The following is a 24,140-nucleotide window of genomic DNA, read 5'->3' as shown; positions in this document are numbered from 1 at the left end:
GCTCCGGCGGTGCAGCAGCAGCAGGAGGCCCCATTAGCTAAAGTGGTGCTTCAGGTTAAGAACAGTTTCAGGTTAAGTACGGACCTCCAGAACGAATTAAGTACTTAACCTGAGGTACCACTGTACGCCCCTCTCCGCAGGCCATGCCCATTGTGGGCCCTCCTTGAGTGTCTTGTGTGGCTGAAATGTCTCCTTGAACTCTGCTAATGCCTTTTGCTTGCATGGATGGAGGCTAGGGACACGGGTGTGTGAATCTCTGTAGAAAGCAGACGCGGGTGGCGCTGTGGGTTAAACCACAGAGCCTAGGACTTGCTGATCAGAAGGTTGGCGGTTTGAATCCCTGCGACGGGGTGAGCTCCCATTGCTCCGTTCCTGCTCCTGCCAAACTAGCAGTTCGAAAGCACGTCAAAGTGCAAGTAGATAAATAGGTACCGCTCCAGCAGGAAGGTAAACGGTGTTACCATGTGCTGCTCTGGTTCGCCAGAAGCGGCTTAGTCATGCTGGCCACATGACCCGGAAGCTGTATGCCGGCTCCCTCGGCCAATAAAGCGAGATGAGCGCTGCAACCCCAGAGTCGGCCACGACTGGACCTAATGGTCAGGGGTTCCTTTACCTTTAATAAGTCATTTTATTGGTCATCATCCTGCCCATTTACGCCCCCAGCCAGAGGCCCAGCATCCACACAGCCTCACCTGATTTGCATGCAGTAGCCTGAGACTGAGCTGAAGGTTGTCGGCATATTGATGACAGCAAGTTCCAAACTCCTGGTTGACCCCACCAAAAGTGGAGCCCACAAGATGCTCTCTGCAGATTGGGCACAGCTGGTTTCCAGGGGTTCTGATGCCCCTTATGATGGACTGGTTTTCATCAGGTAGTTTGTTGTACAGAATAGCCCAGCTAGGGAGCAACTCCAGGATGTAATGGTGGTGGAGAAGTAAGCATTCTTTGGCACTGCTACCTGGGAGGCAAATAATGATCCTATGCTTGTTCATTGATCCACTGAATTCAAGGATTCACTGTATAGCTCAGTTGGTTAGAATGTGCTGCTGATAATGCCAAGGTTGCAGGTTCAATCCCCATATGGGAGAGCTGTATTGGAGGTGCTTGGACTAGATGAGCCTCAGGATCTCTGCCAACTCTACAACTCTGTGATTGTCACTACACAGAACTCACTAGGAAACTCAAGAGCCTCCCATAGAGACTTGGTGTGAATACAGCGGTTTGAATCCCTACGTCGGGGTGAGCTCCCGTTGCTCGGTCCCTGCTCCTGCAAACCTAGCAGTTCGAAAACACGTCAAAGTGCAAGTAGATAAATAGGTACCACTCTGGCGGGAAGGTAAACGGCGTTTCCGTGCGCTGCTCTGGTTCGCAGAAGCGGCTTAGTCATGCTGGCCACATGACCTGGAAGCTGTACACTGGCTCCCTCGGCCAATAAAGCGAGATGAGCGCTGCAACCCCAAAGTCGGCCACGACTGGACCTAATTGTCAAGGGTCCCTTTACCCTTTACCTTTATGGAGGCTAGAGACATGGGTGTGTGAATCTCTGTAGAAAGCAGCCCACTACACAAAGGTAAAATTCACCTCTGTGGCTCTGCCCACTTTTGCCTTTAGCCCCGCCCACTGCTGGGATGTGGCCCCTGGGAGGTTGTCAAGAAAGGCATCTGGCCTTCAAGCTGAAAATGCCCCCCCCCACTCCTGCATTAAGATGATAAGGTGTGAACCATTGGGTGCTTTTTAAATAATTGTTCATACCTCCAGGAAGACTTTCATTGAAAAAGTAGATGAACAAAAGTATTGGGGGACCCCTCCGGAAATTACTTAAGTGGCTCATTGCATATCCTAACCACTACCTTGGGGGTATTTATACCCATGTTGATACAGGTTGCTGTTTTTTTTTAAAAAAATGTTTAATTGGAGCAAATAAGTCTCATTTTTAAAACTCTTATTTTATCGGGCTCTATTTGACCCCCAGAGAAGTAAAAGTGGGTTAAAAAAAAAAAGGCGTAGGAGGGTTAAACTTGACTCGTACGTGGAAGACGCATGTTGTGCAATAACGCCCCTTCGTTCCCCTTTCATAATAAATCTTAAGGGAATATTCGTCTGAAGGGCAAGATGCCAGAAAGAACAGGTTCGACTTGTCTGCGAGGATTTACACCACAGTAGTACGCACAACTGTTTTTTCAGAGGTCGTTGGGAAGGTCATGGAGCTAGCTTGCGTTACTGAATGAGAGCAGCTTTATGGCAGCCGGGGGGCGGGGGTTATGTTTAAAACCTGATGTGAAAATGGAGATGGAAGCAGGTCAGATTTACTTGTTGGGGAAAAAAAGAAAGAGAAATTACAACTTTGCAAAGTTATCCATAGTTTTGCTTTTCCCTTCTGATCTACGGAGTGGATCCCATTTACAACGGCACTTTTTAATTCCCCAAGCTGGTTTCGTGACCACGTATGTTTGGCAACTGAAATGGCCCAAGGAGCTGGGAGGAAAGGCTGGAGCAGCTTTTCCCCGAAATGGAGATCACGGTTTTTAAAGCACCTCACCTGCAAAACGGCTTACCTCTTTTGTTCTCATCTGAGTCACCGGGGTGGGCGGCACCTTCCCGGCAAGCGATTATTCTGCATCTTTGCACTGGGTGCGATTACATCATTCAGTTACACCTGGTGCAGAGATGCAGCAAAAATGCCCACCCCCATCTGAGCCTGATGCTCATGCAGAGTTGCAGTGAGCAGCCTCTTCTGCGGACGTGTACTTCGGTTTCATCACCCTCATCCTCAATTTCTTGCAGTATAATTGCAATTCTTGGAACACTTGGCTTGGGAATTTTGTTGTTGTTGTTTAGTCGTTTAGTCGTGTCCAACTCTTCGTGACCCCATGGACCAGAGCATGCCAGGCACTCCTGTCTTCCACAGCCTCCCGCAGTTTGGTCAGACTCATGTTTGTAGCTTCGAGAACACTGTCCAACCATCTCGTCCTCTGTCGTCCCCTTCTCCTTGTGCCCTCCATCTTTCCCAACATCAGGGTCTTTTCCAGGGAGTCTTCTCTTCTCATGAGGTGGCCAAAGTCTCGGAGCCTCAGCTTCATGATCTGTCCTTCCAATGAGCACTCAGGGCTGATTTCCTTAAGAATGGATAGGTTTGATCTTCTTGCAGTCTCAAGAGTCTCCTCCAGCACCAGAATTCAAAAGCATCACTTCCTTGGTGATCAGCCTTCTTTATGGTCCAGCTCTCACTTCCATACATCACTACTGGGAAAATCAAAGCTTTAACTATACAGACCTTTGTTGGCAAAGTGATGTCCCTGCTTTTTAAGATGCTGTCTAGGTTTGTCATTGCTTTTCTACCAAGAAGCAGGCGTCTTTTTGGGAGAAAAGCAATGACTGACTACTAAAGCATTTGGGGCTTTTAGTTTAAAAAGATACTGGCTTAAACAAGGGCCATTATAAGACAGGAACACATAAAGAGCCCCGTTGGATCAGGCCAAAGGCCCATCTAAACCAGCTTCTTGTTCTCACAATGGCCAGCCAGATCATTTGGGAGCCCGCAAGCAGGAACTGAGTGCAAGAGCTGTCCCTCCATTTGTGATTCCTAACTGGTGTTCAGGTGCCTGTTGCCTCAGACAGTGAACACAGAGCCTAGTCGTTGCGGCTAGTAGCCATTGATCACTTTATTTCCTCGAACTTGTCTCATCTTCTTTTAAAGCCATCGGAGCCATCTTATGGGAGCGGATTCCATAATTTAACTCCACGAGGCAGTATTTTATTTTCTCTGTTCTGAATCTTCCAGTGTTCAGCTTCATTGGATGGCTTCAAGTTCTAGTTTGATGACAGAGAGGAATAAATTTTTCTCTACCCAATTTCTCTACGCCATGCATAATCATACTCACCTCTCTCATGCCTCCTCTTACTCTTTCTCAACCCTTTCTTTGTTTTGAGACGGAATGACCAGAACTAAACACTCTTCCCTATCCTAGTCTTCCCTGTCCTGGAATTTGCCTTTCTCACGGCTGCCACTGGGTCAGCATCTTCATCAAGCTATCCACTGAGACCCGGCAGTCTTGTTCCTGGTCAGTCACTGCCAGTTCAGAGCCCATTAGTGTATCTGTGAAATTAGGGCTTTTTGCCCCAATGTGCATCACTTTAAACTTATCAAAAGCTTTTTGGAAGTCTATATATGCAGTGTCTATATCTATATCTGCTTGTTGACATTCTTAAAGATGCTGCACTGGTTGTGCTTCAGCAAGATTTGCTCTTCAACATGCTTGGTTTCCTTAACAATGCTTTCCCACCACTGTTCCTGGAAGAGACATTAAGGTGAAACATTCTGTAATTTCCAGAATCACCTTAGACTCCCTTCTGGGGGGGGGGGGGAAAGTTCAAGTGCAGGGATCTGCCCCTCCATCTTCTCCTGTGAGGTAAAGGTAAAGGGACTGCTGACCATTAGGTCCAGTCGTGACTGACTCTGGGGTTGCGGCGCTCATCTCGCTTTATTGGCCGAGGGAGCCGGTGTACCACTTCCGGGTCATGTGGCCAGCATGACTAAGCCACTTCTGGTGAACCAGAGCAGCGCACGGAAATGCCGTTTACCTTCCCACTGCAGCGGTACCTATTTATCTACTTGCACTTTGACGTGCTTTCGAACTGCTAGGTTGGCAGGAGCTGGTACCGAGCAACGGGAGCTCATCCCATTGCGGGGATTCGAACCGCAACCTTCTGATCGGCAAGTCCTAGGCTCTGTGGTTTAACCCACAGCGCCACCCGCGTCCCTCTCCTGTGAAGACAGGTGCAAATAATTCCTTTAGCTTCTTTGTAGTCACCTTTTCCTCCGTTAGCGCACCTTTGACTCCCTTATCATCCGAAGGTCCAGCGGCTTTCCTTGCCGACCTTAGGAACACTCCAGAGTGCGTCCCTTCCCTCGCCGTATATTACAAGGGCGTAGGGTCACCCAGTGAAGTTGATTTGGCGATAGGTTCACTACTTCTTCACACTTAGCTGACTTGATTACTTAATTTGAGCTAGATGGGCTGCGATCTCGGCCAGCACCATGATTCTTATCTTCTTGTAAAAATAGACCCTGGAGATTCATTTCTCTCCCCCCCCCCCCTCCTCAGCAGTTTACTATATATTATCTTTGGCTGATATTACAGCAGCGTTTCTGAAATGGAAAAAGGAAAGCAAAAGCTGGGCTCCCGGCTCCCCTCCCCCCCCCCAACCTCATGGACTGCTGTGCTTTCTATTCCTTAAAAAGAAGAGGGGATTGCTTCGAACTGCACATGGCCAATGGGGGGCGGGGCGAGTTTGGTGGGGAGATTACTTAGCAAACTCCGGAATGCGCTCCGGCAGATGCTCCTGAGTGACATCAGCATGTGTGGCGGCAACTGGTGGAAAGAGGGTGCTTCTTCTGGGGCAGCTATTTCCAAAAAGGCTTAAGGCTTCAGAGGTGCGTTAAGTCTTCCAAGCGGATCTGTGCTAATTGCTTCAAAGCAGTGTGTTCGTTAGCGCAGGGAACTTCCTTTTAAAAGTTTTACGGAGTAAGCTCGGCCTTATGAGAAGATTAAAAAAATAATTGGACTTCCACATGCTGTATAAAAATAAGACCCACTAATGGAAAAGAAGAATTTGCCCCCAACCCAGCAAGGGAGAACTGTGTGTGTGTGTGTATTATACAGGTGCAAAGGCACATCCGGATACTCACTGCACTGCCTGTATATTTAGTTTTGTATACATGCCCACCTGGAGCGTGCATCTAGTTCAGGGTTTCCCAAACTTTGGTCTCCAGCCATTTTAGGACTGCAATTCCCATCACCCCCGACCGCTGGTTCTGCTTGCTAGGGATGATGGGAGTTGTAGTACAAAAACAGCTGGAGACCCAAGTATGGGAAACTCTGATCTAGTTGATGTATGCAGCTGAAGGTGGATCAGGGCCATTTTATATTATTCGCCGCTATGCTTCAAACGCATATAAAATATATATCTCTGTGGGGTACAGAATCTCAATTAAAATCAAAAGGATGGAAAATCAGGGATATGGTTTTGGGGGGTTGGGGTTGGAACAGCCCCCAGAACTGTACATGGAGGAAGAAAGTGGGGGTTGTTCTGTCTGGCAAACAGATCATTTATCACAATGTGATGTTGAATCCCACCCATTCTCTCTCTATATATATTTTTACTGATGGCTAATGGCCCGGGGCGGGGAAGCAGCCTGAAAACAAATTGTCAGTGTGTAGCTGAACTTATTTGTATTTCTGTAGCCTGCCCCACACCAAACGGTCCCAGGGCAAGTTGCAGAAGAAGACCAAAGTGCAATTAGAAACATACAGCGAAAACCACAAAAACAGCCGCTATCAGAATAATAGCACAGCAGCTATTATGTATAGTAATGTATAGTAATCCAGGGTTGTATAAATAAAAGAAATTCTGTTTGTTTAAGAGTAACTCCATCAAACCCAGTGGAGTGAACTTCTGCATAGAGCACCCTAGGATTGGGAATTCTAATTTGGATAGCTGGGAAGAAAAATGAAGCAGGGTGGTCTTAATTTGGGCTGATTTTTCCACAACATTTTTTGTCTCTGGGCTCTCCCAGTCATTGATTCTGACTCCTCCCATTGCAAACGCGCAGCTCCAAGCAGATTTCTGCTCAAGGGAATGTTGCCCTCTGCAGAGAAAAGGGTACCCAGCACCGCTGAAGGACTTTTAAGCATGATTCCCTCCCCCCTCCATTGCTTTTTAAACCCTTTACCGTTTTTATGTCTTCACGTTTTAAGATTGTTTGTTTTACGTCTGCTGTTCTGTTTTTTAAAATATAACTTTATTTTTACGGGACTTCAGTGTTTTCGTTATTATATATGTTTTGGCTGCCTCGAGGGCCTGATCTGGGATGTAAGGCAGGCTGAAAAATCCTACAAAAAAAAAATTGTAAACCTCCGTATTGATTTATCTTTGTTGCCCTTTGCCAGACTAAGCAGTAATGTTTACATGTGCTGTTTGGAAAATATTTAAATAGGTGGCTCCTAGCCTGATTTTGTGATTTGCTGCGGAGGAGAAAAAGCAGGCTGAGTTTGGGTGTGGACGCTGCCACTCCAGTTCCCTTTCTTGGGTGTGAGTGCAAGGGCCAAGGGCAGTGTGCCTCTGGTTCAAAAGATAATGTGATGGCCACAGAGCCTTTTGCTAAACTTCCAGGTACAGTGGTACCTCGGGTTAAGTACTTAATTTGTTCCGGAGGTCCGTACTTAACCTGAAACTGTTCTTAACCTGAAGCACCACTTTAGCTAATGGGGCCTCCTGCTGCTGCCGCGCCGCCAGAGCACAACTTATGTTCTCATCCTGAAGCAGAGTTCTTAACCTGAAGCACTATTTCTGGGTTAGCGGAGTCTGTAACCTGAAGCGTATGTAACCTGAAGCGTATGTAACCTGAGGTACCACCGTATTCCAAATGGAGGGTTTGCCAAGCACTCCCTCCCCTGTCCCGCATCTTGGCTTCCTGAAGTCTGCTCCTTAAGAAACTTAATTTTTATTTTAAATTAATTATATCTTTTCTTAAGTTGATTTATATAAAAAAGAGGTCTCAAAGCGACATAACAAGATAATATGCAAAGAGGTGAATTAAAAGCCAGAATTCTAAGCAACAGTGTACAAAACAACATTCCCAATCTGCTCATCCAGAAACCCCAGAAGAACAATAAGTCCCACTAGAGGCTGAGTTAATATTTATTTTAAGAATATGGGATGCCACCTTACGGAGTCATACCAATGGTCCACCCAGCTCAGTATTGTCTATGCTGGCAGGAGCTCTCTGGGATTACAAACTGAGTCTCCCCCAGCCCCACCTGGAGATACCAGGAATTGTGCTTTTTGCATTCAAAGCAGATGCTGTGCCACTGAGCTGTGGCCCTTCCCTTTTATAAGTGTAGTTAAAATGTGTTAATTCCTGAGGCAGAATCGATGGGAGCTAAATACGTTCATGGAGCAGTGACAGGCAGCCTTTGCAACAAACCCCAAGCGAACTTTTAGAAGTCCATGAATAACTCTCCTGTATTTCAGCTGCAAAATTTCATATGCAGAGATTTATCAATCACTTGCTGCGAAGCGAAGTCCAGTGGTTGTGAAGATTTAATGCAACTGCTCGTAAAGGTAAAAGTAAATGTAAAGGGACCCCTGACCATTAGGTCCAGTTGTGGCTGACACTGGGGTTGCGGCACTCATCTCGCTTTATTGGCCAAGGGAGCCGGCGTACAGCTTCCGGGTCATGTGGCCAGCATGACTAAGCCGCTTCTGGCAAACCAGAGCAGCACACAAAAATGCCGTTTACCTTCCCGCCACAGTGGTACCTATTTATCTACTTGCACTTTGACATGCTTTCAAACTGCTAGGTTGGCAGGAGCAGGGACCGAGCAACGGGAGCTCACCCCGTTGCGGGGATTTGAACCGCCAACCTTCTGACTGGCAAGTCCTAGGCTCTGTGGTTTAACCCACAGCGCCACTCGCGTCCCTTGCAACTGCTCGTAGTGCTGTATAAATTTAAGCTTACTCGTAAACCTTTGGAAATCCCATGCATAGATAGTAACCCAACTGCTTGCTAACTGATTGATCAGTTATTTATGTTATTTATAACTTGCCATTATGTTATTTATAACTTGCAAGCCCCTTCGAGGCATTGTGTGTGTGTTTTGTTAAAAGTAATCCAATTAAGCCACAAAACCCTTCAACTTGTAAAACTCAGAAGATCTTATTCCCACCCCCCGCCCCCTGAACTTTGCTTAAATTAAGTAATAGCTGATCATGGCTTGGATCTAGAATTTTTACTCCCTGGGGAAGGAGCATACCTAAAGTGTGGAGTTTTGCTCAGGGGACTCTGCTGGTGGGAGAGGGGAGGCAACTTTTGCCAATAGCTCCTTGCATCCTCTGAAAATCTGCTTTTCAGAATTGGAGGACTCCCTCTGACTGTGTGTGCACACACACATAGAGGGACTTGGAAAGGGGAAAACCACTTCCCCTTCCTCTGACAGTGGGAGGCTTTCTGTGGACAGAAGGAGCCCTCCATTTGGAGATAGCTAAGTTTTGATTCCAACCCAGTAGTGACACTTCATCTTTTATACAGTTACTTAGTTTAGAGAAATGTGGGACATGGGTGGCGCTGTGGGTTAAACCACAGAGCCTAGGACTTGCCGATCAAAAGGTCGGTGGTTCGAATCCCCGTGACGGGGTGAGCTCCCATCGCTCTGTCCCAACTCCTGCCCACCTAGCAGTTCGAAAGCAGGTCAAAGTGCAAGTAGATAAATAGGTACCGCTCTGGTGGGAAGGTAAACGGCGTTTCCGTGCACTGCTCTGGTTCGCCAGAAGCAGCTTAGTCATGCTGGCCACATGACCCGGAAGCTGTGCGCCAGCTCCCTTGGCCAATAAAGTGAGATGAGCGCCGCAACCCCAGAGTCGGTCACGACTGGACCTAATGGTCAGGAGTCTCTTTACCTTTACCTTTAGTTTAGAGAAATGGCAAGAAAGAGGGAACATGATAAGAGATGTATGTATGTACAACCAGCCCCAACACAACAGGGTTTCGCTCACAACAGTGACTTGTTTGTTCAAAGTACCATACATGGGTGAATTTCTGTGTCAAAAAAAAATGGGTCCAGAAATGCCAAACAAACAAACAAACAAACAAACAAACAAACAAACAAACACAAACATACCCTGTAGGATTGAAAGCAATTTATACCTAGGCTGCTATATCTTAAAAATCTTATTTTCCAGGTGCTCTTAGAAGGAGCACCTGGAAGTAGTCTGAGAAGGAGTGTGCAAAAGACAGTTTGCATTGTGTTAATTGATGAAGTATTTATTTACAGAGGTGCTTTACAAGCCTTGTCATGAAGGATTACTTGGCTTTTAATAATGCAAATAAGTGTTCTCTGCCTGTTGCCTTTCCATGCAAACAGAATTTTCCAAGGCCAGCAGAGAAAATATGCGCATACCATGCACATGTGTCTACTACAAATGGGATACGAAAAGAAATCACATTGGCTAAATTAGTGCCAAGCTCTGCTGGTTTTAATGTCCATCACGTGCTGCTCCTCTCAAGGTGGAAGCAGAGCAGTGTGATGCAGAGATGAATCAGGGCCAGTCTGATGCGGAAGTCACCATAGAAGTCAAGGGGCACCAGCTGTGACCCATCATGGCCTCTTGATGTTAAGAGGTCTCCTTGCTGGTGTGGCCAGAAGTGCAATGTGGAACATTGACCCAATCCCTGGCTGTCATCCCTCTGGCCCCAGGTTAAGAGGATGCTAAAGGTTTGAAACCTGCTGAGTGCTACTGGTCCAGAGAGTCTAACTGAGTGCTTCAGACTTTTGGTGAAAAACAAATGTTCTGTAGTTCAACTGGCACAGTTAATTAAGCTGCAGTACCAACTGCCTGCAGATTCAGCATGTTGTTGTTGTTTAGTCGTTTAGTCATGTCCGACTCTTCGTGACCCCATGGACCAGAGCACGCCAGGCACTCCTGTCTTCCACTGCCTCCTGCAGTTTGGTCAGACTCATGTTTGTAGCTTCGAGAACACTGTCCAACCATCTCGTCCTCTGTCGTCCCCTTCTCCTTGTGCCCTCCATCTTTCCCAACGTCAGGGTCTTTTCCAGGGAGTCTTCTCTTCTCATGAGGTGGCCAAAGTATTGGAGCCTCAGCTTCAGGATTTGTCCTTCCAGTGAGCACTCAGGGCTGATTTCCTTAAGAATGGAGAGGTTTGATCTTCTTGCAGTCCATGGGACTCTCAAGAGTCTTCTCCAGCACCATAATTCAAAAGCATCAATTCTTCGGCGATCAGCCTTCTTTATGGTCCAGCTCTCACTTCATCCCTTCATGGACCACCGCCTTACCGTGGCGAAGGGGCTTGAATAACTCAGAGAAGCTATGAACTATGCCGAGGAGGGCACCCAAGATGAACAGGTCATCGTGGAGAGTTTTGACCAAACGTGATCCACTTGGAGGAGGAACCGGCAAGCCACTCCAGTATCCCTGCCAAGAAAACTCCATGGACAAAGACAACAGCAGATTCAGCATATGGTTTGTTAAAGCGAGATGCTTCATTTTATGAAGTGGGTGTTTCCCCCTCCCCCCCGTCTCTTCAGATGGAAAGGCGGATACTGATTGATGTTATTGGGTTTATTTCTCAGAAGAGGTACCTTGAAACACAGCAAGGCCATTTGCATCGACTGCCAAGAGCTTAGTGCAGATTTTCCTTTATGGAAATGTCACATAGGACATCGTCAAAGAAAAGAGAACCTCCCTCTATGTCTTCTCTTTTGACTAGCAAATGCCTGTCATTTTGATTCTTAATCATCCTTTTCTTTCTCCTGACAGACAGTTTTAAAAAAACAAACCCACTAGGTTAAAAATGTATTACACAAAGCTTAAGGAAGCAGCTATGAACTTAGATAAGGCTTTGAAGAAGCCCCAGTTTGCCCAGCTCTCAACCAATCCTTAGGATGCCGCTACCGCTGCCATGTTTTGCTGCCACTGTGAGGCCTCGCAGTCTTCCACCACTGCCACCACTGCCTGTCACCGCCATGAGGCATTGCAGGCTGCCGCTGTTACTGCCACCATCTCCTGTTGCTGCTGTGAGGCTGCCATCACTGCCTCCACTTTTTGTCGCTGCCAAGAAGCCTTGCAGGGTGCCGTTGCATTCATCACTCCCTGTCACCGCTGTGGGGCCTTGCAGGCTGCCACCATTACTTCTGCCACCTCCTGCTGCCACCATGAGGCCTCACAGGCTGTCGCTGCTGCCACCACCTCCCTTCACTGCTGTGAGTCTTCAAAGGCTGCCACCACCACCGCTGTTGCCTCCCCTCCCATCGCTGCCATGAGTCCTTGCAGGCCGCTGCTGCTACTGCCATCACTCTATCACTGCTGGAAGGCCTCGCAGGCCACCACTGTTTGTGCCGCTGCCGCGAGGCCCTGAAGGCTACCGCCACTACTGCCACCAGCTCCCGCCACCACTGTGAGGCCTCACAAGTTGCCACTGCTTGTTCCGCCGCCACAAGGCCTTGCAGGTTGCCGCTGCTACTGCTGCCCCTTCCCATTGCCACCCCGAGGACTCGCAGGCCACCACTGATTGTGCCGGCACTGCCAGGCCGCGCAGGTTGTCGCTGCTACTGCCGTCATGTACTGCGGTCATGGCAAGCTGTTTCTGCCGCTGCTGCTTCTGCCTCCTAGAAGGCTGGCAGTCTGGAAGTCTGTCAGTCCCGGATTATTTCTATTCACTATGACTCATTGCTGTACTTTGGATTGTCCCGAATACCACCATTTGGTAGCCAAGCCCCAAACCAAAAGTCCTGTTGGGATGCATTTTGGCTTGCCTGCTGACGAAACTGAGTGTGTGATGATTGATAATATTGTCATAAGTAGTATTGTCCCCTAAGTAGTAGCAGTTGTCAGGACATTGTCCTATTTGCCTCTGTATAGTTCCATCCTTATTTCAGACACAGTGGCGTAGCGTGGGTTGTCAGCACCCGGGGCAAGGCAAGTAATTTGCGCCCCCTAACCCGGGGCAAGGCAAGTAATTTGTGCCCCCTAACCCCTAACCTGCCACCGCTGCCAGCTTCTTCTTGCTGCTGCCTGGGCTGATCTGGTGTGGTTCTCTCCCGCGCTCAGCGCTGCGCTGGGCGGCCGCTGCACTGTCCCTCCCCCAGATAGTCCCTCGCTCTCTCTCCGCACCGCACGCCTGGCACCCACCCCCTCCACAGTGGGCGGCGACCTGGCGGCTCGGATCGGATTCGCACAGCCAGCACTGCAGTGAGAGAGAGTGAGTGAGCCAGGTAGGGGCAGAGAGCTGCGAGTGCGAGCGCGCGCCCCCCAGATGTTGCGCCCGGTGCGGCCGGCACCCCCTGCACCCCCCACGCTATGCCACTGTTCAGACATTGTGCTAGATTGCAATATAGTGGTACCTCGGGTTAAGTACTTCATTTGTTCCGGAGGTCCGTTCTTAACCTGAAACTGTTCTTAACCTGAAGCACCACTTTAGCTAATGGGGCCTCCTGCCGCCGCGCCGCCGGAGCACAATTTCTGTTCTCATCCTGAAGCAAAGTTCTTAACCTGAGGTACTATTTCTGGGTTAGCGGAGTCTGTAACCTGAAGCGTATGTAACCTGAAGCGCATATAACCCGAGGTACCACTGTATTGGTGATAATGTGAGGTTTAGCTGCTGGTAACTTTGCAGTGTTTAGTTGGCGAGTTATTGCGATGTTGAAAACCAGATATCACCTAGTTCTTACACATTGTGATTCGCGATACATTACCAGCTTAGATATTATGAAACCATTATCATGATGTGAACTTCAAACCGGTTTTGGACGATATATTGATATATCGCTCAGCCCTACTTCCACAAAACACCCCAAAGTGATTTAACAGTAAATAGGGCATAAAAAACACCCATAAGAAAAACACATAACAAAAACAGTTTCAAATCCAACCAGAGACAGACTGGGATAAGAATCTCCACTTAAAAGCCTTGTTGGAAAAGGAAGGGTTTCACAAGGCGCCCGAGGGACAATAGCGACGGCCCTTGTCTGATATGTAATGGGAGGAATTGTGTGGTTTCCTCTCATCTTAGACCTTTGTGCCTGGCAGATGGGATTCAAAGGAGAATTCGATGGCTCCTTCTGGAACCCCTTCTGGAATCTATGCTGAAAGCTAAATGAGTGGCTGGTTCCAAGAAACATCCACAAATTCCCTCTTCCCCCTCCTGTCCCTGTCCACATCTGGCACTGCAGTCCAGGAAGTTTCGATGTATTGATGTGAATGGGCGGAAAGATGCTCGATAGCTCCTTGCCGTGTAATCCCGAAACTTGCTCCGCAGCCAAGCAGACGGATATTGCCATATATTATTAAACAGACATTTGCTTTCTTCGGAGACGCTGCAGAAATGGCATTGTTTTGAAAGGAAGCTCAGTTAAAACAGCAGCAACACAGCTCTTCGTTCTTTAGAGAATTTTGGAAGGGTTTTTACTTTTCAAAAGTAATGCCCTGTCTCATAACAACAAGAACAAAAAATATTCCAAAATCAACCAAACGAAGTGGAGAAAGACTGGGGAGAAAATAAAAAAACTTTAGGAGACATGTGGCTCTCCTGATTTTGTTGGACTAATTATAATTATAATTTATTATTTGTACCGTGCCCATCTGAATGGGTTGTTCCAGCCACTCTTCCAGAATATATAAAAATATAATTAAATCTTAAATCTTAAAAAGCTTCCCTACACAGGGCTGCCTTCAATGTTTATTAAATGTTATATAATTACTCATCTCCTTAACATCCACTATCATTGGCCGTGTCAACTGATGGGAGTCAAGAGTCCAACAAAGTCTGAGTAAAGACAGGGGAAACATTAAATTTAATTCCAATTTAAAGATGTATCTGTCAAATTTGCATGCTACAAAACTAAATGAGGACCAAAACACACGCACCCTTTGAAATTCCTACTCATCCAAATTTCATGATCCGGTACTCCAACCAAACGATATTTACAAAAATGAATACAGTGGTACCTCGGGTTACATACGCTTCAGGTTACATACGCTTCAGGTTACAGACTCCGCTAAGCCAGAAATAATACCTCGGGTTAAGAACTTTGCTTCAGGATGAGAACAGAAATCATGCTCCGGTGGCGCGGCAGCAGCGGGAGGCCCCATTAGCTAAAGTGGTGCTTCAGGTTAAGAACAGTTTCAGGTTAAGAATGGATCTCCGGAATGAATTAAGTACTTAACCTGAGGTACCTCTGTACATTGGGGGACATTGGCATAGAACGAATATATGGGTGAAAATAGCATGCACTATATTAGGAGAAATTGCTTAAAAAGTGTGCATTAAAAAGGTTACTAGGAAAAATTAGTGCTATAGCGCTGAATAATTTTCATGAGGGTTTTTTCAAAATTTTAAATTGCACATTCCTGCAGAAATGTGGAGGAAAGGTTGGAAAAATGAGAAACAGAGGACCCAAACTGCTGAACTGTTCTCCAGCCCACAAAGTCTGCTTTAGCTGGAAAGGGGAGGTCTCTTATTCGGAAAGCCATTGGAGTGCCTGAGGTTAGATGTGATCTTTAGCTGAGATTATTATTTATCCATAGGAAGGATTCCCCAAATGCCATCGTGCAAACTGTTTGATTTAGGGGTGGGTGGGTGTGTAGAGGTACAAGATCTTCAGTTTCTGAGCATCCTGAAACTTAATTGCTATTGAATGAAGAACTATTGCTAACTCTTTGGGTTGGCAATCCCTGACCACACCGCTTTTGGTTTTGTTTTTGCTGTGGGCTGCTGTTCTCAGCCAACATTGCTGGAGTTTGGGATATACCTCCTGTGAAAATTCCCAACCCTCTGCATATTTTCTAGCAATATTTAGTACGTTGACACCTTTAAAACATTATCCAGATGGTATTTGATACCCCATAAATTGGCATATATAAAGTTTTATAATAAGTACGAAGCCTTTGGTAACACCACATACGTTATTGTAACTAAGCCTAAGTACGTGCAACTGAAATAATGGCATATTCTTGCTGGATTAGCCTTGTCTCCATTTCCCTCCCCTTCCTACAATGCCAGCCTTGTGTCAGCATCTAGACTGTAGTCTCTTTGGGGCAGGGACCTGACAGCTCATTCCTTCTAGCGCATCATGCACGTGAGTGGAAAAACATTAATTAAGAAAGAAATAATATTGATCCATGTAGAGATGAAGGATACAGCTTTCCAAATACTGACAATGGTCGTAAAAGATCTACACTGGCTTTCAGTACATTTTTGAGCACAATTGAAAGTGTCGGTGCTGAGCTTTAAAGCCCTAAATGGCCTCAGCCCAGTATACCTGAAGGAGCACCTCCACCCCCATCATTCTGCCGGACACTGAGGTCCAGCTCCGATGGCCTTCTGGCGGTTCCCTCATTGCGAGAAGTGAGGTTACAGGGAACCAGCAGAGGGCCTTCTCGGTAGTGGCACCCACCCTGTGGAACGCCCTCCCGTCAGATGTCAAAGAGATAAACAATTATATGACCTTCTGAAGACCTCTGAATGCAGCCTTGTGTTGGGAGGTTTTTCATGTTTGGTGTTTTATTATGTTTTTACAGTGGTACCTTGGGTTACAGACGCTTCAGGTTACAGACCCCGCTAACCCAGAAATAGTACCTCGGGTTAAGAACTTTGCTTCAGGATGAGAACAGAAAGGGCGCGGCGGCAACGGGAGGCCCCATTAGCTAAAGTGGTGCTTCAGGTTAAGAACAGTTTCAGGTTAAGAACGGACCTCCGTAACGAATTAAGTTCTTAACCCGAGGTACCACTGTATATTTATTGGAAGCCACCCAGAGTGGCTGGGGCAAACAGGCAGATGGGTGGGGTACAAATAAAATAAAATAAAATAAAATAATAATAATAATAATAATCCATATTTCTATCTCAGAGTTGTTTTCCAGATCATCTCTTCATCCTGTTACAGTGGTGCCTCGCAAGACGAAATTAATTCGTTCCGCAAGTTTTTTCTTCCTGCGAGTTTTTTGTCTTGCGAAGCACGGTTTCCCATAGGAATGCATTGAAAATCAATTAATGCATTCCTATGGAGACCGCCTTCAGACCAGGTCCAGGGACAGTCTGTCCCCGGACCTCTTCTGAAGGCTGGCGGGGGGAGGAGGGCTTTCCTCCCCACCGCCAACATTCAGAATGCTGTTCTGAATGTTGGCGGTGGGGAGGAAAAACCCTCCTCCCACCGCAAGCCCCGGGAACAAAGGAGAAGCGCTGCGCGCCTTCTCCTCTGTTCCCGGACCTCCCACCGCAAGCCTTCAGGACAGGTCCGGGAACAGAGGAGAAGGCGCGCTGCGCTTCCCCGCTGTCCCCGGAGATTTCCCTATGGGCTTTTGTCTTGCGAAGCAAGCCCATAGGGAAATTCGTCTTGCGAAGCCGCTAAAAAATCGGAAAACCTTTTCGTCTTGCGGGTTTTTCGTTTAGCGAGGCATTCGTCTTGCGGGGCACCACTGTACATGCAATGGGTTTTTACACCCATTGTGTGAGCCTAGCAGCTATAAAGGAGATGAACCACCTGCCTAGAGCACTTGGATTTAGATATTAATGCCGAATGGTGGGGGGATATTTTTTTTCATCCTGACGTCCACATGCCCTTGCAGAGCCCATGTGCCACTGGTGATTGGGGCCAGAGGCAAAAAGTGGGTGGGGCAAGGGGTGAGAATTTGACCTTTGTACAGAAGGCTGCATTCCAGCTACAGAAATGCCAGAGGTCTACATCTGTCTGTCCAGGCAAACAAGGGGCAATCTCACAGTGCAAAGGGCACATTCCAGCAACGCAAAAACACTTGTGGGCATGGGGCTGGAATGCTGTGGGGTGTGCCCTGGGGAGGAGTCGAGCCCCCAGGAAATTCTGAGGTCCAGATACAGAGGCCTGAGGGGGTTGCATTTGCTCTGCATCCCTGCATTTCATTTGGTGAAGGGACATAGCACTGTGGTAGAACATCTTGCTTGCTTGCAGAAACCCCCAAATTCAGTTCCCACAGAGGACTGAGTGAGTCTCTTTTCTCGAACCCTGGACAGCTGCTGCCAGTCAGTGTAGGCCACTTTGAGTTCGATGAACCAATGGCCTGACAGCTTCTTACGTTCCTACTCTCACACCTAGTCCGTTAGCAGATGTTATTAAAACTATTTTGGGACAAATGAATGCAGCATTTTAGCTGCATATATCTCTTATGTGGGGGCAGTGTTGATTTGTTTTGTTATTGTTTATAATAATAATAATAATAATAATAATAATAATAATAATAATAATAATTATTTAAACCCCGCCCTCCCTGGCCAGGGCCGAATTCAGGGCAGCTAACACTGAATATAAATTATAATAAAACATAATAGAAAAAAGAAAAAAAAAAGTTAATTAAAATACAGCTTAAAATGTATTTTATTTTGCATTTTTACGCTGCGAACCTCCCTGTGATCTTCAGATGAATATACTAAATAGATAGATAGATAAATGAAAACCCTCCTCCCTCCTGTTTTAATTCTATAACTCATATTTCAGAATCCCTCAACTCCTGACCTTCATTAAAACAAACTATAAAATGTGCATCAGGAAGCTTGGTGATCTGAGGTTTCCTCTATACATGAAACTCCTGTGACTCTTTTCTGGAAAAAAAAAGTGTTTCATCTCTTCTCTCTCCTCTGATTTTTATGCTGTCTTTGTGTTTTGGAGAGGTCCCATGTGCATGTTTGTTTGTGCGTCTGTTTGTCTGTCTGTGGGTAATTACCATTGCCAGGGTAACAACGGGGAAAAAATACAGCAGGCGTCAGATCTGTGAAATTGTGAAGTAGCCAATGCTTTTTCCATCTGGCACTTGCTTGTACTTAAAAAGCAGAACAACAGCAACAAACTTGAATGAACTGTGAGGAGCAGGAGCCTGAGTTACTCTGCGAGGCCAGAATCCCTCTTTGCCTGGGAATTAAAAGGGCAGGGATGGCATTGCACATTTCAGCTTGACACTTGTTTGTTTTCACAGGCTGCAGAAGATGGGGAGGGTTAGAGGTTAAAATAATACTGAATGGGGTCTTCCTCATCTATCGGTTTTACTCTCTTCTTCCTGGGTGTTACTGTAAGCAGCTTGGGCAGAATGCGGGGTTTGGGGGAGGGCGTTGGACGTTCAGGAATATGACTTGGGGTGGAAGGGATGGGATAGAATGGAAATTTGGGTTGGGGTTTTGCGTAGCAAGCTGATTCTCCCTTAGGAAATGCATTGAAAAGTGTGGTGTGAGCAAATGACTAATGGGAAAATGTGTAAACACCCCACAAGCAAACTGGGATGGATGCAGAATGAATGCCCACTGTCCTGTAACTGCTCTGTAAACAAGTCAGAAATGAGTCTTGGTAAAAGACCGAATGGGAATGTAAACTTTGCAAATCAAGATGAATGCTGAAAATCTGGATCACTCGGGAGGTTGGTTGTTGTGTTTTCTGTTACCCTGAGTCCATCTCAGCTGCCTCAAAGCCCCCATGGTTTCTGCTCTTCTAGAACTACCAGTGAGACTTGCAAAGCCTCTGGGAGGTAAACTGATTCAGGGCTGGTATACACGTGCTATAATAATAATAATAATAATAATAATAATAATAATAATAATAATAATAATTTATTATTTATACCCCACCCATCTGGCTGAGTTTCCCCAGCCACTCTGGGCGGCTCCCAATCAAGTATTAAAAACAATACAGCGTTAAATATTAAAAACTTCCCTGAACAGGGCTGCCTTCAGATGTCTTTTAAAAATAGGATAGCTGCTTATTTCCATCACATCTGAAGGGAGGGCGTTCCACAGGGTGGGTGCCACTACCGAGAAGGCCCTCTGTCTGGTTCCCTGTAACCTCACTTCTCACAGTGAGGGAACCACCAGAAGCCCCTCGGTGCTGGACCTCCGTGTCCGGGCTGAACGATGGGGGTGGAGATTCTCCTTCAGGTATACAGGACTGAGGCCGTTTAGGGCTTTAAAGGTCAGCACCAACACTTTGAATTGTGCTCGGAAACGTACTGGGAGCCGATGCAGATCTCTCAGGCCTATCTAAGATTCATAGAATTGTAGAGTTGGAAGATACGCCAAGGGTCATATAGTCTAACCCTATGAAATGCAGGAATCCTTCCCACAGCCGTCTCAGGTTGGGCTCGAACCGCCAAGCCTTTGGTTAACAGCCAGACGCGCTGACCAGTTGCGCCACCATTCCACACCTCGTCCTCCCAAGTATCAGGCCAGATCATATCCTTGCTGCCATTATCCTCCCGAGTTAAGTTTGAATCTTCGTTTACATGCTGTGTGGAAAATGTAAGTCCTATGCAAGCAGTCTCGTAATAAACCTTTGGATGGTTTCGCAGTTCCCAGAGTTGCAAAGAATGGACAGTGTACAGTAAACGAAGCAGACCATGATAAGACATGAAACAATCCCCCCCCCCAAATCCCCAACAACAACCCATTATCCCTGTTGTCTATGTTCTTGGAATTTTTTCCATGTACCATTTGGAGTCTGTCAGTTTCCCCTGTACAAACATTACAGCATCCAGAGGGAATGAGACATTCTTACCTGTGACCACAGAATCAAATGCTAGGCCTGATAGGGTAAAGCAAAGCAAAGGCAGATTTGAGGCCTGCAGAGACACCCTGCTGTCTTGATGGACAGGCCAAACTTGCCCGTGCTAAAGTTTAATTCCTCCTTTCTCTTTTCTCCTTCCTCTATTCCTATTTCTCCTTTCTCCTGCCTCTGTCCTAGCTTCCTGTCAACTCAGAGTCAGGGATGCAATGTTGAAACTGTGCTTTCATGAAGACCCGCCAACCTTCAAGTTCAGGGAAAGCCAATGTGCTTAGAGTATACTAGCATTTAGCATTGTTGATTACTGGTGGGTTCCCTCTCCCCACTGCCCAGCCAGCCAGGTTTAACGGAGGGGACACGTGCCGCTGTCTGAATGGGCAATCCCTGTTGTAAATTCTAGAGTTCTTTCAGTGAGTAGGAGGAATCAGAGCAATATAATCTGCTCTTCTGCCAAAGGAGCTGGTCTCTGGTGGCGAGAAATTCGAATGTCAGTGAACTCGTATGCAGTAGTACCATTCCATCACCAGCCTTCACCTTCCTCTGGTCCCCGTCAACTCCATAGCCTCTGATGTTACAGATCCAATGTCTCTCAAAGTATGAGGTTGGTCTCCTTAAGGAGGTGTGGGAACCACCAAAGGCAAGGAGGTAGCATTTCAACTGCATCTTAAAAGCTGACCTAGTACAAGAAGCCATTGTGATATATTGGATAAGATTGCATGGCTGGCAAATACCAAGTTAGGTGTGAATTCTCTGGGCATGATGCTAAAAACATAGGTTAGCGTTTCAGGAATGAGCTGCAGTGAATCTTGGGCTTGCATGCGCTCATCTCCCTCCTGTTCTAGCATAGCTGTGATGCAAAGATGGAAGCTATTCCTAGTGTCCTAAATTTCCTGCAGCTTGCCGTGTTATTTGAACCATGACAACCTGTGGTTAATCTTGACTACAGTTCGTTTAAACAAGCCAACTTCAAACCATAGTTTATGAAGCAGGCTTGTTTCAACTAACCATGGTTAAGATTAACCATAGTTTATGGTACAGATGATATGGGAATTTTAAATGAGTCCTTATTGTTTCTCAAAGGCAGTTAGCTTGCAAATGTGCCATCTGAAGTTAACCTATTACGTCTCTGTGTTCCTCCTTTTCAGTTATGAAACAAATGGGAATTTGCTGAATGAATTAATTGTTACTCCATTGTAAAAGCCCATCCTGAAAACCATTATGCATGGTATCTTAAAAAGCCCTGCAGAGATTAATTAAAAGTAGCTTCCCCTTCTTAATTAGGGCTCTCAGGAAATAATTGATTACAAATTGCAACAGGCTTGCTGCACAATGTTTGCTTGATATTGCTAATGATAAGTTTTTACCTAATTAGTTCACCATTGACATTGGGAAGCAGCTGCACTCAGTTACAGTAAATCTGACATTAGTAAATCTTATTTTCCGCCCCTCCCCTTCCAGAAGAATTATCCTTACCAAACCATTATTCCCATACTGTTGAAGTCCTAGGGAAGAATGCCAAGTTAGAAGCAGGAAATGGATCATATAATAGCTAGCATGTGCTGGATGTGATGTTTTCAGTCCAGCGTTGTTCTAAGGGTCAACATTACCTTCGTTGTACCAAAGCCCTAAAATGTAACAGTCTTCTACATCCTGGTGTAACTTCCCAACAGGGTCAGCATATTTCGTTGGGACCTGTTCCAAAGATTGAGGAAGTGCTCTATGAATATCAGCCATTGCATGTGGAGACCTACGGGCCGCCAGTTCCAGATATTGAAGTGTTGGGGAAATTTGGGTAAGTTTTCCCTTATTTATTTATTTGAACCAACGTCACTGTCAGTGAAATGGTATTCAGGCGGGAAACTTGCCACCTTATCCCCCAAATAAAGGGAGGTGGGGGGAGTGAAAGCAAAACAGACCTTAATGAAATACTAGACTTCCTGCCCAAATCAATGTTTTGTTTGGGTGGCCGAATATAATTTTTTTTTGGGTTTAGTTTCTCTCTTGCTCTCTTTCTGCTTTTCTGGTCTTTTATAGATCAGCTGAGAATTCGGCTGGATTGCATTCATGTTTTCAAGGTTGCCGTTGGCAGCTAAGGAGAAGTAGCTGTTCATTTTCAGTTGCACAGCATTAAAGAGCAAAACCCCTCCAAACATGGGGGGGGGGGCGCGCCTTGATTTGTCCAGCCATAGGAGGCCAGGAAAAATAACAGGGCTGGCCCTTTGCCATGAGAGCGGTTAGATCTGGCTCTCTGGTCCAAAGCTCAGTGGTGTGTTCCATCCATCAGGAGAGCATCCATTGTCCAAGCTCCATTTGAGCCTGGATTGGGAGTACTGGCTCACCTCCTTGTTCAATTTGTGAGATAGTTCCAGCTGCATGAAAGGTCTTTCCCATGGCTTCAAAAATGAAAGGCCCTTTTTGCAGATTTTTCTCCCTCTCTCCTAATACCAGCACCCAGGGCACACTCAGCTCTATTTCTCCTTTACATCTGCAGGTGAGGCAGTGGAAGTGCTGGACTAATAATAATAATAATAATAATAATAATAATAATAATAATTTATTTATACCCCACCCATCTGGCTGGGTTTCCCCAGCCACTCTGGGCGGCTTCCAACGCAATATTAAAATACAATATCCTATTAAACATTAAAAGCTTCCCTAAACAGGGCTGCCTTTAGATGTCTTCTAAAAGTCTGGTAGTTGTTGTTCTCTTTGACATCTGGTGGGAGGGCGTTCCACAGGGCGGGCGCCACTACCAAGAAGGCCCTCTGCCTGGTTCCCTGTAACTTGGCTTCTCGCAGGGAGAGAACCGCCAGAAGGCCCTCGGTGCTGGACCTCAGTGTCCGGGTAGAACGATGGGGGTGGAGACGCTCCTTCAGGTATACTGGACCAAGGCCATTTAGGGCTTTAAAGGTCAGCACCAACACTTTGAATTGTGCTTGGAAACGTACTGGGAGCCAATGTAGATCTTTCAAGACTGGTGTTATATGGTCTCAGTGGCCGCTCCCAGTCACCAGTCTGGCTGCCGCATTCTGGATTAGTTGCAGTTTCTGGGTCACCTTCAAAGGTTAGTGTCTTGCCTCAGTAATGGACTGGATGAGAGCCAACAAACTGAAGCTCAATCCAGATATGACTGAGGCACTGTTAGTGGGTGGTTCCCTAGACCAGATGGGTGGGAGATCGCCTGTTCTTGATGCGGTTATACTTCCTCTGAAAGGGCAGGCTCAAAGCTTGGAGGTACGCCTGGATCCTTTGCTGTCGCTCGAGGCTCAGGCGGCCTCAGTGGCCCGGAGTGCCTTCCATCAGCTTTGGCTGGTGGTCCAGCTGCACCTCTATCTGGACAGGGATAGCCTAACTACTGTTGTCTGTGCTCTGGTAACCTCAGAGTTAGGTTACTGTAATGTGTTATACGGTTCGGAAACTTCAGCTGGTGCAGAATTCAGCGGCTGGGTTACTCACTGGAGCAAGAAGGTTTGAGTATATTACACTGATCCTAGTCCGACTGCACTGGCTACCAATTAGTTTCTGGGCCCAATTCCAAGTGCTGGTTTTGACCTACAAAGCCTTAAATGGCTCAGGGCCGCAATACCTCAAGGACCACCTCTTCCCATATGAACATACTTGGACCCTGAGATCATCTTCTGAGGCCCTCCTTCGTGTGCCTCCTCCTCGAGAGGTCCAGAGGGTGGCAACGTGAGAACAGGGCCTTTTCTGCTGTGGCTCCCCATCTGTGGAATACTCTCCCCAGGGAAGTTCGCCTGGCGCCTTCATTGTACACCTTTAGGCACCAGGCAAAAATGTTCCTTTTTAGGGATGTTTTTAATGTTTGGTGATTTATTGTATTTTAAATATTTTGTTGGAAGCTGCCCAGAGTGGCTGGCGAAACCTGGCCAGATGGGTGGAGTATTAATAATAAACAAATAATAACAATACCAATAACAATCAGGCCTTTGGTTGACCGGATTGGCATCCCACATCCTATACCCTTTTAAAATGTGGTTCTTTTTTTGGGGGGGCGGGGGTGTTGTTGTTGTTATTGGGTCATTGTTCTTA

General features: G+C 46.5%; 1 protein-coding gene across 1 annotated transcript in view; it reads left to right on the top strand.

Moving 5' to 3' along the window:
- MNAT1 (MNAT1 component of CDK activating kinase) overlaps window positions 1-24,140 on the top strand; it is a 136,723-nt gene that overhangs the window by 74,345 nt on the left and 38,238 nt on the right. Inside the window, exon 7 of the mRNA XM_083619427.1 lies at window positions 21,761-21,882. Within this exon, the coding sequence (XP_083475553.1) occupies window positions 21,761-21,882 (122 nt within the window). The remainder of the gene's footprint in view (window positions 1-21,760; window positions 21,883-24,140) is intronic.

Source organism: Podarcis filfolensis (genome assembly GCF_964270895.1).
Source record: "Podarcis filfolensis genome assembly, chromosome: 1".
NCBI lineage: Eukaryota > Metazoa > Chordata > Lepidosauria > Squamata > Lacertidae > Podarcis > Podarcis filfolensis.
Note: the sequence above shows the minus strand (reverse complement) of the source record. Positions and strands in the feature narration are given on the sequence as shown.